Source organism: Plectropomus leopardus, chromosome 12 (genome assembly GCF_008729295.1).
Source record: "Plectropomus leopardus isolate mb chromosome 12, YSFRI_Pleo_2.0, whole genome shotgun sequence".
Lineage (NCBI taxonomy): Eukaryota > Metazoa > Chordata > Actinopteri > Perciformes > Serranidae > Plectropomus > Plectropomus leopardus.
Genome location: NC_056474.1, coordinates 11913051 through 11928262, shown reverse-complemented (window position 1 = coordinate 11928262; position 15212 = coordinate 11913051). Strand labels below are relative to the sequence as shown.

Genomic DNA, 15212 nt, shown 5'->3' with positions numbered 1-15212 from the left:
GCCTGCAGGAAGCTTCATCCTCCCCGAATCTCTCTCTCTCTCTCTTTCTTTCTTTCGCTCTGCTTTCTTTTCATCTCTCTCTTTGCCACACTTAGAAGTGTGGGAAAGGCTCCTGGCTGTGATGTGCTTTCCACACGCCAGCTGAGAAATAATGCCTGTTTCAAAAAGCCTCCCAAGCTGAAGAAAGCGGCATGACGACGTGCTTATGGGTCATATTTATAGTAATTGTGGCGGCACGTTGGGCAGAGAGGGGTAAAGATACCACTGCAATCGGAAAGGCAGCATTGCCAAGGACCAATTACACTGGAGGAGAGAGCTCCGCCTGAATCACTGGTGCTCTCAAATGCTGGTTTTCACTGAATTTAAAGCAACACACCATGAATTCTCTTGGGTATGAAGAAATAAAACAAAAGAGGCAGCACTGTATCCAGTCTGTCGCCCAAAGGATGGGTGGGTCACATCCCTAATATCTACAATGACAACAAAATGTATATCCTCAGCTAGATAATGTCAGGCGGGTGAGGGCCAAACGATGGGCATCCATTATGTGGATATGATGAATGTCTACAGGATGGCATTTGTTGCTGGCGTCACCAACGCAGCTCCCATAGTGCACCAGCTCTTGAGGACGTTTCTGCTGAGTAAGAGACTTTACAGAGTCAGAATCCCTTCGACGCTGCTGCAAACCTGGGACTCAATTCAATCAAAGCTGCATTGCACCACTCAGCAGTCCTTCAAAATAGTATCCTATTTCTAATGATAAAAGTCAGGATGCATTTTGGCTCTTGCACTTCCAACTTACTGTTTAAATGAGGCAAAAATCCTTTTAACAGCTGATGCGTTTTGGTTTTTTTTGACCATATTCTTTCAGAGTAAATCACAAATTAATAATATTCCAAATACTTCTTCCATTTCGGAAAAGTGTTGTCATTTGGTATTTTAAGAATGTGAAGATTAGTCATTTTGTCATGCTATCTCTCCCTTTCAATTTTGTTATCAGTCATTACAGACTGAACACAACCTCTTTCTTTTACAGGATAAACCTAATTTTGGAGTGAAGCTCTTCAAATGAATCAGAGATGTACGGTGCTCGCTCTACACAGAACATTATGGTAAATTATGCCCACAATTTTCAGACAGTTATGTAAGTCTGTGTAAAAACAGACTAATAGCCTACAGGATAAATGACTGGGATCTGAAGAGGCAGAATAATTATGTGAAATTGAACTGAGGGGACATTTTGCTCCAATCCTATCTCCAGCAAATCTTACAGTTCCAAAGTATACTTGATCTTGCAGTCACATCATATAATAACTGCAGTGATAAAAATGTTTTTGAATACGTACTTAATACTACTTAAAGGTGTCAGTTATGAAATTGTCTGGCTTTGAAGATTCCCTGTCAGAAAGCACACTTAGACATACTGCGATGCAAAGAAAAACAACATTATGCTATTACAGTAATTCATATCTCGTATAGATGCACTTTACAACAATCAAAAAATCGAAAGGCCAACATTTAGTTTTGAGTTTTTTTTATTTTATTTTATTTTTTTATTAGGTAGTTGCAGTTGAGAGATGATAGGAAATGAGTTGAGAGAGAAACGGGGAATGACCATAGACTGTATAAATAATAGATGTAACTAGCATGATGTCACCAATTGGTTTGTGGACTGTTTTGGTTTTTGGTTTGAAGCCTTGAGTTCACAACTCCTTGAGTTTTGGTCATTGCCATCTGGCCAACTGTACGTTTGTCATGAATGTTGAAATTAGCTATAGAGACCAAAACCATTTTGTTTTCATGTGTGTGTGTGCACCAGACTGTAAACATGTTTATTTCTGCCGTACAGTTGGTTATATAACATAGAGTGCCCCAGTGCCCGTTCGATGAACTGCAGTATTTGGCACTTCCACATTGGCTTAATTTTTCAGCCCTTGGGGTTGCCACTTGGGAATGACATGCGACTAAGGTCCCTGGCTGCGTTAAATATGCACAATTTTGTGCCTTTTTAAAACATAGGCAGATGAGACATAAAAAAAAATAAAATTTCCATCCCTCCATCCATTTTTTTTTCACTTATCCGGAGTCGGGTCGCGGGAGCAGCAGCCTAAGCAGGGAAGCCCAGACTTCCCTCTCCCCGGCCACTTCGTCCAGCTCTTCCCGGGGGATCCCGAGGCGTTCCCAGGCCAGCTGAGAGACATAGTCTCGCCAGTGTGTCCTGGTTCTTCCCCTGGGCCTCCTACTGGTGGGACATGCCCTGAACTCCTCACCAGGGAGGTGTCTGGGAAGCATCCTAATTAGATGCCAGAGCCACCTCATCTGGCTCTTCTCAGCGTGGAGGAGCAGCGGCTCTACTCCGAGCTCCTCCTGGATGACCGAGCTTCTCACCCTATCTCTGAGGGAGAGCCCAGCCACCCTATGGAGGAAACTCATTTCGGCCGCTTGTACCCACGATCTTGTTCTTTCGGTCACTACCCAAAGCTCGTGACCATAGGTGAGGGTAGGAACGAAGATCGACCGGCAAATCGAGAGCTTTACCTTTCGGCTCAGCTCCCTCTTCACCACAACAAAATTAAAATTCAAAAAAACACTACCCGTAGAATTGTCATGAATATTAAAATTAGCTATAGAGACCAAAACTGTTTTTTGTACCAGGCTATAAACATGTTTATATTTCTGCTGTGTTTGTTTTTTACTCTGTTTTGGAGCCAGCCTCAAGTGGCCATTAGAGGAACTGCAGTTTTTGTCACTTTTCATTAGCTTCTTTTTTCAAGGCTTAAACATGATACTTTGGCTTCTGTTCATATCCTAGGAGAGCAATTTTTGGTTTATATTCTGGTGGTTGGGGTCAAGAAGTGAATGGGGTCACGTCAAGAGCCTTTGCTGTGTCAATAGAGTGCTCTAGGGATTCATTTTTCCTGTAGGCCAATGCTGAAGTTAGCTTTGCCCTGGTTCTCTTATCAAAAAGAGTATGGGATTTTTGCTTTTGGTTTTGGATTATTGCAGAAAAAGAAAAACTGGGTGGCAAACAAACATTTAGGCGATTTGTTCAACAGGATAATCTTTACACATGAACACCACTTTTAGGATTTTTGAAGCCTAAATGCAATCGCCAGAAGTAAAAAGCTAATGTTAGGCAATAAACGAACTACACACAGTTGCATTACTTAACATCAACACCACAACAAGGCTCTAAAGCTGTGTTTGTTGCAATGATGTTCTGTAGTTTCATTTAGTCACTTGTTAGCAACCTCCTTTTCATAAAACACATTAAAGCTTCTAAATTCTCAAGTGTGGTATGTACTTGTGCATTTTGTGTCATCACAAAATGCTAAAATGCTAACTCATTTCCAGGTTTTAGGACTCATTCCTTGGGCACTCTATGCCTCTCTAAAGAGTTAAAATGACTCATATACTGTAGGGATCATTGTAGCTATAATGGTCTACAGTACATTATTTTGCAATTATGACATCAGTCATGGCCCATTAGTGTCTAGGAAAACTCCTTGATATGACATGTCAGATAATGCCTCGCTACCTGTGCCTGAGACCAGCAGATATTCGTCTTAACTTCAGCACAGGCGGAAGAGGCCAGAGGGGACCAAAGCTCTTTAGTTGATAGTCCGCTCCACACTGTGGTGTTCATCAGTAGCGAGAAGGACAGATGGAGGTTTTAGTCAGAGAAAAATCTCTGAGTGTCTCTGCAGACAGAGACAGCCAGAGCGTCCCAGAGGAGTGGTGCAGTCTGCCTACCAGTGAGTGTTGCAGAGCCCGCTGAAGATTGCTTTCATTTCACGGGATTTCTTGTGTTTCAATTTTTCACTTTCGTGCTATCAAGTAGTGTGATTTAGTGAGCATATAACCAAACCTTGTGTCATCGAAATGTGCTTTTGTTCAGCACATCCTGTCCACGGCTCTTTCGAAAGACTCAGAATGGAAAAGCAGACAGTGTTCCCTTTTCCTTTATTGCATTTTATTTCATTAAACAGGACTAACACAAATGTCCTTGGAGCCCCACTGTGTGGCTATTACAGAGATGTTCACCCCCCATCCTCTATTGAAAAAAGCTGCTGTCTGTCACCCTCTGTCACCTTGCCTGCAACACTGTTTCTTAATTAGCAGGCAAAGTGGAAAAAACAGACAAAGTGGAATCCCAAGCCGAGGGTTCTTCCGGGCTCTGCAGAGACAGGATTCAGCAGCATAGAGAGAATGAAAGGGACATAAAACAAAACAAAATCTGATGTTTGAGACAAACAGATCTAATGAAAGATTTAGCAATAGTTGCATCTTTATCCTCTCAAACTTACAAGAAGATTACACTCATACGTAACAACTTCCAAAATCAAAATGTTCTGCAGCACAAAAGTAATTTTCATTTTGACAGCTGGACTTGCTTTCATAGGAAATTTGTGTCATGTGGCCTGTGAAAGAGCTGTGAACAACTAATAGACACTGTACATGAAACACAGCTTCTGGCTGATGAAACTGAGACAGTCCCTGGAGCACCACTGCTCTCTGGTGGAGCAATGCTTTTTCTGCAATAATAGGCTACTGAACAAGGTTAAATCTGTGTGCACATACACTAGTCCTGAGACGATTTTTCACATAATCAATTATTTAATCAACAGAAAACCAATAACTGAGGATTTGGATTATTAATTAATCCGTTATTTACAAAGCAAGAATTACATTTGTCATTTTTCACTGCAGAGGTGTGGACACAAGCGACACGACTTGACTTGAGTCACAAATCTGAGGACTCAATCTGACACAATCGAAAAAACTCGCAACTCAACATGGACCTTAACACCACTGACTCATGATTTCACTTGGACTTGAGTCTTTTGACTTAAAAATACTTGATACCTCCCTCAAACCCAAAGATTAAAGAGTATGTTATTTAAAAAGTGTGTCACTCACAAATCAGTTCATTTCCTGCATCAACTGACATTGATGCTATTCCTTCTCATTAGGTCGACATTAAATTCACCCCATGCACTTTGTTTGAAGGAATAAGACAGCTTCCAGTCAAGCTGCAGGAGAGAACATTATGTTAGTGAGCAGCAGTTGGAAAAATGATACCAAAGATGATTTTGTTTGCGTACAAAAATTAAGCGGTGCTTGATACAAATTTTAAAAGAAGCATTAATGATTTTTTGCAAATTTAATATATTATCTCTGCTGTTAAAATATAATTACATTTGGTGAAGTGTGCATTATTACTTTGGGACTTGAAACTAAAAGTTTTGGACTTAGGACTTGAATTCGCACTTGGGACTCGTCAGTCTTGACTCTGGACTCGCCTGTCTCAGCCAGTTCAGATCCTCTGTTCATTCCCATGGACAGTGCTAACTGTCATATTACGTATGTCAGAAATTGAGGATATTTTAAGTAGTGATGGTAAAAACAATACAAAGTATTTATAGTGTGTTTTAAAACACCGTTATTTATTGAGTTAACTATTCATGAAAAATAAATAATCTCATATATTTTATTGAAAACAAAAAAGTCTGTTCAGACCCTATTTTTATATTTTTATCATTAGATACTTAATGCGTAAATATTCCCAGACCGTTGGAATGGACAGGGGAAAAAAAACATGATAAAATTTTTCTGTTAATAATTTATGTGTGATTTTAGAGTAGTAATCTACTATTACAACAATTTTAATGTTTGGAACATAATTGGCTTCTGAGTGGATTAAATTGGGACTTGAGTGCATTGACTTAAGACTTAATTCTGACTTGCAAAAAATGACTTGGTCCCACCTCTGGTGCATTAACAACACAAGTCATGGAAAGACAGCTCTGGGAACTTTTGATGGCCATTTTTAGGCTTTTCACATGATTAAAAATGGCCATAAAAAGTGTCAACGCTTTGATGATGTTATCCAGATTATATGTAAATGCATCAGTAATGCTCTTTATACACACAAAACAACACACAATACATTCCCATAAATCCCATGTAGTCCTGCAACTAATTATTATTTCCATTATCAAAAAAATGACAATTATTTTCTCACCAAATCAGTTGATAATTTGGTCTATAACATCAGAAAATGTCTCCCGAGCCCAAGGTGACATCTTTGGAGTGCTTGTTTTGTCAAACAAACAAACCCAAAGATATCCTGACAATTCAGAAGCTGGTCCGACACATTGAAGGGTATTTTTGCTCTGAGAAATGACTTAAATTAATAATCAATTACCAAAATAGTTGCCCATTAACTTTCTGCTGGCAAATCAGTTCTGCTCCCATCTATGCAAAGGCAAGGCCTCTGTGCTATATTCTTTGCTTTGGATTCCTCCCAAATCACCCAAATTGAGAGTCTGTCTCCTCCTGCTTCTATCACACAGCCTTGAGCTTCTTGTAGCCTGAGGAGAAACTGTGTAGACATCAGCACATTTTACAAAAGACTTTGATTGGACATACTCTGTGCACGGCAAGGTCATTTTTATTCTCAGAGACTGAAAATCATTTTGAATATCAGACAAAATGTAGTTTATTCACACATCTGTAGCTTTATTATGAAAGTCATCAAACATCCACAGCATTGAGACATGACAAAACTTTTGGTGCACGTATGCACTGTGTGTAATGCGAGTGTGGTATGGCACATGAATCATGAACAGTGAAGTTAATACAGACACCCCTTTTCTCTGTGTTCCCTCAGGCGAGATTTTCTGGTGAACGTTTTGTCACACCTCGGACATGTGAACGGCCGTTCCCCCGTGTGAACCATCATGTGTTTCTTCAGCTCGTTGTTTAATCGAAATGCTTTGCTGCAAACTTCACACACAAACGGCCGCAACCTGATATGTTTGGCTCTGCGGTGAGCGATCAAATGGGATTCCCTCTTGTAAGCCACACCGCAGTCCTCGCACTTGAACGGCCTCTCCTCCGTGTGTTGGATCATGTGGAGCTTGAGCTGCGCTGCGCTCGGCCAGCCTTTGCCACATGTTTCGCAGAGGTACGGCGCTTGCCCAGTGTGTTTATACAGATGCCATTTTAGGTACGTTTTTTGATTGAATTTCTTCCCACAGACTGGGCACGGGAAGCCACCTAAGTGCCTGACCATATGCGCTTTCAGGCAGTCTTTTGAGCTGAACTGTTTGCCGCAGTAGGAACAAACGGTAGGTTGCCGATCTCGATGCTTTCTCTGGTGCAAAACCAGATGGGCGAGATATTTGAAGCTTCGCCCGCACGTTTCACAGATGCGTGGTGTTCGGCATGCAGTGTGTATTTTTTCATGATCATGCACTTGTCCTGGCTTTGGGAAACATTTATTACAGACAGCACACTGGTACAAGTTTTTGTTTTGCAGATGTCGAACCAGTTCGCATAACCTCACAAAGGTCCCCTTACATATCGGACAGGGGTATGGACCTCGAACTTTATGTGACTGGGAATAATGTCTGTTCATGATGGCGATGTTTGAAAAATTCTTTTCACACATAGTGCACTTAAAGCTACGACTTTTAGTCTGGGGGCCGTCGGCGGAGGCAGGAGTTTTTTCACCCTCCTTCGTTTCGGAACTTATCTCTGCGTGGCTCTCGTTGGTACTGTCAGCTGATCGGAAATTGCACCCGTTGATAACAAAATAGTCCGTGTTAAAACGCCTTTTCCTTCGAGGAGCCCGTTTGGAGCATTTGCTCTTGTGCTTCTCAAAACTCTTGTAATAACTAAAATCCTGGCCACATTCCTGACATGTCATAGGTGATTTAGCCTGAGAGTAGGCAGTTGCATGTGTGATTGTTGGTAGCCTAGCGACACCGCTTGAAATATTATTCTCTTGATTCTTTTTCTTGGTGTTGCTCACAAAAGTGTCCTGGTTTTGAATGTTGCATTTACCTTCCTGGTGCACCTCGCAGTCTTCATCAGAGCTGTCAAAGTCTTTTCCACAATGAAAACAGTGGTTCTGTTGAGTGTGGCATCGCATGTGCCTCATCAAGTCAGCAGAACAGGTAAATATTTTCCCGCAGTTGGAGCATTGTTTGACACGACGGCTTCTTTTACCAGTTTGCTCTTGCTGTGAGTCAGGACATGTTGATTCCTGGGGTGCAACATTTGAAGATCCAGTTTCGCTAAGGAAAGACTCTTTGGTCTTATCAGCAGGGTTCAGTTTGGCGTGTTGAGGTAAGCTTGTAGAACACTGTGGGCTTGTCTCTGCTTGTAGACTATTCAGATTTGATGGGTTATGTGTTTTGGAACTTGCACATGATGAAAACTCACCCTCACTTCTAGAGGCATTTTTCTCAACACAAATGTTTGGTTTAGGATGTAAATCTATATCCCTAAAGCAACCACTATGGGTTATCTTATGCTTCCTTAGTTTCTGACGGGAACTAAAATCTTGGCCGCAAACAAGACACTTAAAGGTTTTTGAGGACGTCTTCCTGCCAGTTTTCAAATGGTGGAACCATGTTTTGTCCATGTCGTCATCATCAGTAGACTCGCTTTCATCGAAAGGTTGGAGTATTACTTCTACAAAGGCGCCTTCGTCTTCTGTCACATCGTCATCATGCTGCTGGCCATTTCTTTCAACATTGCTCATTGATTCTGAATTTATCTCCTCAATGGTTTCTTCTTTCAACCTTTTTGGCTCACAGCTGAGTGCGTCTCCTTTGTCATTGTCCACATTTGGCAGGTTAAAGGACAGGCTGGAAAGAATGCAATCATCACCGGAGGAAGACAAAGCTAGAAAAAAATGACAGAACACAATTTACTCAGTAACCAAAACAGAAGTAAAGTTAATAATACTGAAGACAATTAGGAATTTATGATGGCGTATTAGGTTCACTATGAGAAAATACATTTCTGGAAATGTTGAGAATAAAGTTGTAAATTCAAGGAAACAAAATGTGATGTTAAAATAATATAGTTGCAATTTAATAAGAATAAAGTCATACTGTTTCCAAAAAAATACTGCACAAAAAAAGTCTTGATTTTACAAGAAAAAGTTGTAATATTGTGTGATTAAATATGTATATTTAAGAGGAAAAAACTCACAAATTTGGAAGAGAAAATTAAGTGACACAGAAGAACAAAAAAGTCCCTGTTGGAGAGAAGACATGGTGGATAAAAGGTTTATGCTCATGACTTTTGGCCGAGGTCCCAGTCATGTCGGGATTTCCCACACTTATATTTACTTGTGGCCGCCCACCATGATGAAAGAGTTGGACCGTTCATTAGGAGTGCTGTTGTAACATATATACCGTTTGGTTATTCATAACACCACACTGTCAGTGCAGAAACGGAGCAGTAGAGCTCAGGAGCAGTGAAGGGAAACTTAACCGTTCGGTCTGCTGGGTCTAAAAGTTTGCATTCACTCACGGCAGCTGGTCCCCTTATCCACCAATCTGATCTGATCAGCTGTGATGGGATCGACAGATCAATTATCAATCCCATGAGTCACAAACTTCTACTGAGGAAAAAAAGAACTCATGGAGAGCTCTGTCTATGCTGCATTTATGGACCTGCAAAAACCTCTTAATTTGGAGAGGGGACAGAATGAAAAAAAACCCGAAATTTTGCTGTCACCATTTTTTTATGTAATACTACAACTTTTTTCTTGAGATAGTAGGATCGTATTCTCATTGAATTACATTTTTTTTCTCAAAATGATGTAATGTTATGACTTTATTTTTAAAATCTCTCTTTTTTCTCAATCCCTTACAGAAACACCACATGGATTTCACATGTGCAAAAATATTCAATATTCTGCTGTAGAAATTGTGTGAAAAAACTACCTTGAGAAACTTTGTGGCCGTGATGTTTGTGATGCTGAATGAGTGTGTTCAGGGGCTCAGGTTGATTCATGAAGTCTACACACTCTTTCAAGACAGTAGGGGAGAGACCGAGCCGCTGGGAAGTCTTCAAACGGAAGAGAACAGCCACAATCAGCTTCAGAGATTATTATATAAAAACACTGTTCTTGAATTTCAGTTATGTTCCCAAGCATTTTGTTAATTTCCTAGTTAATGTAACAACATCTCTCAAATCATCACAAAAGAGTTAATGCTTTTTTTTTGTTTCTTGTTAATGGCTTTCCATCTAGCACCGCAAAATATACATGCATCTATTTAGAAATAATTACTTTAAGTAATTACTAAGTTAATAAAGAAAACTTATTTCCTTGCATATCTCCAGCATGTTGCTGCATTACTGAAGTATGAAGTTTCAATTAACACGCTCTAGAGAACAAGTAGGATGGAATAACAAAATAAACATTAAATTGGCTCTGTGCTTACCACAAACTCATCGCTAACACAAAAAATAACAGTATTAAATAAGTCTTATTGCATACTTTAAACTGTTATAATTACTTTTTTCCACTGTATGTGTCCCAGGATTACTGTTTGTCAGGCACATACTTGTTCAAGGTTTGGGACAGGCAGCAGCTTCTGCAGATTGAAGAGAAACTTTCTCATCAGAGCCTGTAGAGCTGAATCATAGTTAGGGCCGAACACTGTTGGGAAGGTTTTCTAAGGAAGAAATAGAAACATATTCATACATTTCATTTCATTTGACATTTTAAAACTTGCTTCAAGTATTTCTTCTATAAGACAGAGTCTTGATAAGTGAAGGATAGAGTAACTCACCTGATAAAAGATATCTCTCTGGCATTGATCGTCCACTAGAGTGTGAACAAGCTTCAGGAAGTTTGACATTAAAGCTTTTATCTCAGAACTGGAACTCTTTAAAAAAAAACAAATAAAAAAGCACATAAGTGACAGAAATTGGCACAAAGAGTGATGGAGATTTAACAAAAGCACCCACCTCTTTATCCTGGTTTGTAATGTACGTGTTTATTCTGCTCAGATGAGGCTGGATGGCCTGAGGACTGGCGAAATCATCATTTCGGCACAAGTCTAGCACCACCTGTTGGCACAGGAATAGAATAACTCAGTGAAGGTTTCATTTTTCCACAGTCACATGTAGGGGTGTGGCCCTTAGTGGCATGGCCCGAAGTTGGGATCAGTAAAGTAAGTTTACTATTATTTTCCTCCTACAACTCTATGTTTGACTCCAAAAGATGTAGCAGGATCAAGGAGAAATTTTAATTAGACTAATAAATCTACCTTGTACCTTGTATATTTTGTATCAATAATCTAAATGTGCAAAGTACCTATAACTGTTAAATAAATGTAGTGGAATATGGTATTAATTAGTATAAATGTAAATACTAAAGGAAAGTACAAGTATCTCAAAACTTAACTTAATGGCAGCACTGGAGTAAATGTGCCGCTGTTTATTCTTACCTTTGCTCTTAGGCCCATAAGTAACTGGACTCTCTCTGTGTAAGTGAGCAGTTCAGGGACAGTTTCCAACACCGTGGTAACAAAGTCCTCCAGCAGACCGTAGTACATCACAGCTCCCTGCTTCAGTATCTCCCACAGAGCTGCAGACACGAGCTGCAGAGGGGGGACGATAAGACGGAGGGAGGAAAGGGGGAGGAAGCCTGAGGAGACAAATGTTGAAATTGTAAGGTGACATTACAGAGATGACTGCTTTTTATCTCTTGAGAAAAAATAAAGCACATTTATTGTAATGATAATATGCAGCACTGTTTGACATTAACTGTGAGGCAGTGTTGGGGAGTAGTGAACTATGTGTAATTAAACTAGAAGTTTTATTACCTTTTACAGTAGCTTGCTGATAGTTCAGCTATATTTGTATTTGCTTTGTGATTTGCCATTTTTTTGTGTAGTGAACTACTGAAACTACAAATAATTTTGGGCCATAAAATTAAAGGAATTATTTTATTTATTTATTTTATAATTGGTTCTCTTCTGTAATTGAATCTCCTTTGACCACAACTACTTGTAAACACTATTATTGCTATGTTTTAACACATATTAAGACAAGAGGTTGCATGCCATTTTACTTTACATTCTGGAAAACAGGCATCTAACTGAAGGACACTGGATACAAGAGCAAACGTGTCATGCTTGCACTTTCACGTGAATAGTTGCCTTTTTAAAAATAAAATTTGGGGCTTATGTTTGACGAGATGTAAACAAGAAGGCACTATTGCAATAAACTTAACTAAGTCTTTTGGGTGTTTTTGGCATGTGGCATTTGTATACAATATTTTGTTATAATTTCAGATCACATATCAATTTGACCTTTTTTGTTAAAGTAGTTTGAAATACTTTTTTTAAGTAGGTTTAATTAACCGAACTGGATTTCACCCAGGTGTAGCTTTGCTGTAGTTCAGCTTCTTCCAGTGTAAAAAAAACACAGACTGTATGCTAAAGATATAATTAATATCTTATTAATGCCTGTTATGGACATAATCAATTAGTTATGATGACAGCTGTTTACTAACACTCTTTAGGAAGTACACACATAACCTTGTTACCTACAAACATACAAGGCAAAGACACGTTTCTTATTTTAGTTACATAGTTCTCATTTCTGGCATTTAGAAATCACAAAAGCTATTGTAGATAACACACAGAAGAGGCCCATAAGCAGCTGACAGTATAATTAACTCTGTTTATGATTTGTTTAGTGTGCTATGAAGTAAATTACCAGTATATAAATACCGCTCTAGATGGCGCCATTGTGATACAGGAGAAGTTTGGGAGTTCTGCAGCACAGTGGCACTGCAACAATCCCGATTATTTTGTGTGCGTTTGGAGACTTTTGCAGCGATGTGTAACATGAATATTGAGCAAAATAAATGATAGCATATAAAATGTAAAGGTTAAATGTATAAATGTTTTATTTTTAGCCTACAGTGTTATTTTTATAAAAACAATGTTATTAAATGCTGGTGGGTTGCATACATTACGATTTCATTAGCTCTTTGTATTTTATTTTTCTAAAAACCAAATTATTGCATGCACACTTTGGTCCAGTGTAACTCAGTCAATTGTTTCTGGTGTAAAAACATCAGGAATGCAGGAAACTGGTGAAATTATAGAACCGGAATCAAAAGACTCAAATACCAAGAACCAGTCGAGATGTTGTGTTATCTCTTTGGCATTCAAAACTTGTTGGCAGGAGAGAAAACATACTGAGACGGGGGAGACAGACAGGAGGAGAAGAGGGAGCAGGAGGCAGAAGTGAATTATAACAGAGATGGAAAGCAAGCAGTCATCTGTTTACACTTTTCTGGAACTGTAGCATCTTAACCACAATCCCTGACAGTTTGTGACAGTGCTGTATGAACATTTCTGCTGAGCAGAATTATATTCACATTGACTATAATGCCAAGGGGTTGACAGATTATTGGCCTGGCCGATATTTGGCATTTTGCCTATTATCTGTATCTGTGTCTTATTTTAATGAGCACTCATACAAGTAATTGATGAAAGTGTGCATATTACACTCAACCAACACCAGGGAAGGCAGTCTGCAATACATGCAAAGAAAGCGTCAGCATGGGAGGAACTTTTACTATGTAAAACCTCAGGAAGCTCATTCATTTTTAATCAAAATTTTCACTCAACTTTATAAAATAAAATAAAAAAAACAGGTTGAACTTGCTGTAAATGATGCTGAAAGTTTCAGTTTTGATTAAACATTTGCTAAAGGCATTTAAACAAAGTTTTGTGTTGGAGTTTATTGTATTCCAAATTCTAAATTTCTACAGATATATTTTCATTGTAAATGCATATCAGTTCCAAATATTGATCTCATAATATTGGTCTCATGAAGTACTAATAATAGGTGTCGGATCACCCCTGAAAAAACAATATTGGTCAACCCCTAGACATTTGTCTGTCTCTTGCTCTGCTTACGTGTTTGATATCTCTTCAAAATGAATACAAATTATTTATGTTTAATATACAGTTTTTTCTAATCTTATTTCTGTGGATAAAAACATTGTTTATACTCTAAAGTACTGATGTTAATATGCTTTTTAGGGCTGCAGCATTTATGTGGGGAAGCGCTGCACATTTTTCGCCACCAGGTGGTGCCTGTGAGTGAGCAACACGTTTTTTTTGAGTAGAAGTTGTAGAAGAAGAAGCATTTTTCTTTTATTGTTGTTGTTGTTACCATGGTTGTTAAGCAGAGCAAGCAGCAACAAGAAGATAAAGTTTTACAGACGGGTGAGAAAAACATGCAGGCGGACTTTAGAGTAGGAATATATGCTGATTTCTTTTGTTCAGTCCATAAAATAAAACCACAACACAAAAAACTACGTTCCCAAAGTCCACCAGTGTCTCTGACTGCAACATAATAACGTTAAAGTTACATTACAACCACTGACACCGGGTGGAAAAAACAAGTTTCTCGACTAGTGGATTTGGGAAAAGCAAATTAAACATATAAACATCGATGCATATGCACAAATTGTTCATTTTTATAAGCTGATGTCACTACTTTATTCGGTTATAGTGTGCAGGGTTTAGCGTATGTGGTGCGCCTCTGCTGCAAACGTAAAGCGTAACGTTACATTGAACACCACCAGATTGTTGAATGCATTTTAATATAATTAACCAGCTTTATACCGTCACTATCGCCGCCGCCGTCCTTGCTTTCAGCAGGCGTAGTGTTGCTAAACGTGGCTGCATCTGCAATGGCGGTCACCGTTGAGTAGATCAGAGACCCTTCAGGCTTCAAGTCCAACACATCGCCTTCACCGGGACAGAAGGACGGTCGGTTTTCTAGCACCTTTTCCAATTCATCGTAAAAAGGACAGCTCGCTCTGTCCCTCTTGGACTTGTTAGAGTCCTTGGCTTTTCTGAAAAGATGCTTGAGGTGTTTGATTTTACGCTGGCACTGCAGCCATGTTCTGCTGTAACCATTCTCCTTCAGTTTGTTAGAAATGTCCTCATAAATCAGCCGGTTGTGATATGAATCACCCAGTTTCTGCTGCACGGACTCCTCGGCCCAGCTGGAAATCAGACAGCGGGTTTCGCTTTTGCTCCATCCACGAGAATCCATTTTGCCTTGTTGTGTCTGCTGCTGCTTGCATGGATGGCGATGCTTTTTTTTCTTATTTTTTTCATTCTTCTTTAGTTTTATTCCTGTCCTATACACCAGTGTTAAAGGTGCACGTCGCCACCTACTGTACCGGCGATTGTAACATCATCACTAATAAATAATAATAATAATAATGATAATAATAACTTTATTCATATAGCCCCTTTAAAAATAGAGTATACAAAGTGCTTTGACAAACAAAGCAAAGCAGAAGCAAAAGGAGACAAAATTTAAGGTATAATTAAGCAAGACTTCTGAGGCAAAAAATATTA

General features: G+C 39.2%; 1 protein-coding gene across 2 annotated transcripts; it reads right to left on the bottom strand.

Moving 5' to 3' along the window:
- Positions 1–6605: 6605 nt before the first annotated feature.
- Positions 6606–14933, bottom strand: LOC121951338 (zinc finger protein 16-like). Of its 2 annotated transcripts, XM_042497618.1 has the most exons (7): positions 14466–14933; positions 11262–11461; positions 10780–10881; positions 10602–10697; positions 10374–10484; positions 9750–9873; positions 6606–8697 (listed from the first exon to the last, which is right to left on the bottom strand). In XM_042497618.1, exons 1-7 carry the CDS (start codon positions 14899–14901, stop codon positions 6638–6640), a joined length of 3129 nt encoding a protein of 1042 aa, XP_042353552.1. In that variant the 5' UTR covers positions 14902–14933; the 3' UTR covers positions 6606–6637. The 2 variants fall into 2 exon arrangements, with proteins under 2 accessions (XP_042353552.1, XP_042353553.1); XM_042497619.1 differs by lacking the exon at positions 6606–8697 and having other exon boundaries at positions 9796–9873; positions 10326–10484.
- Between the last annotated feature and the right edge of the window lie 279 nt (positions 14934–15212).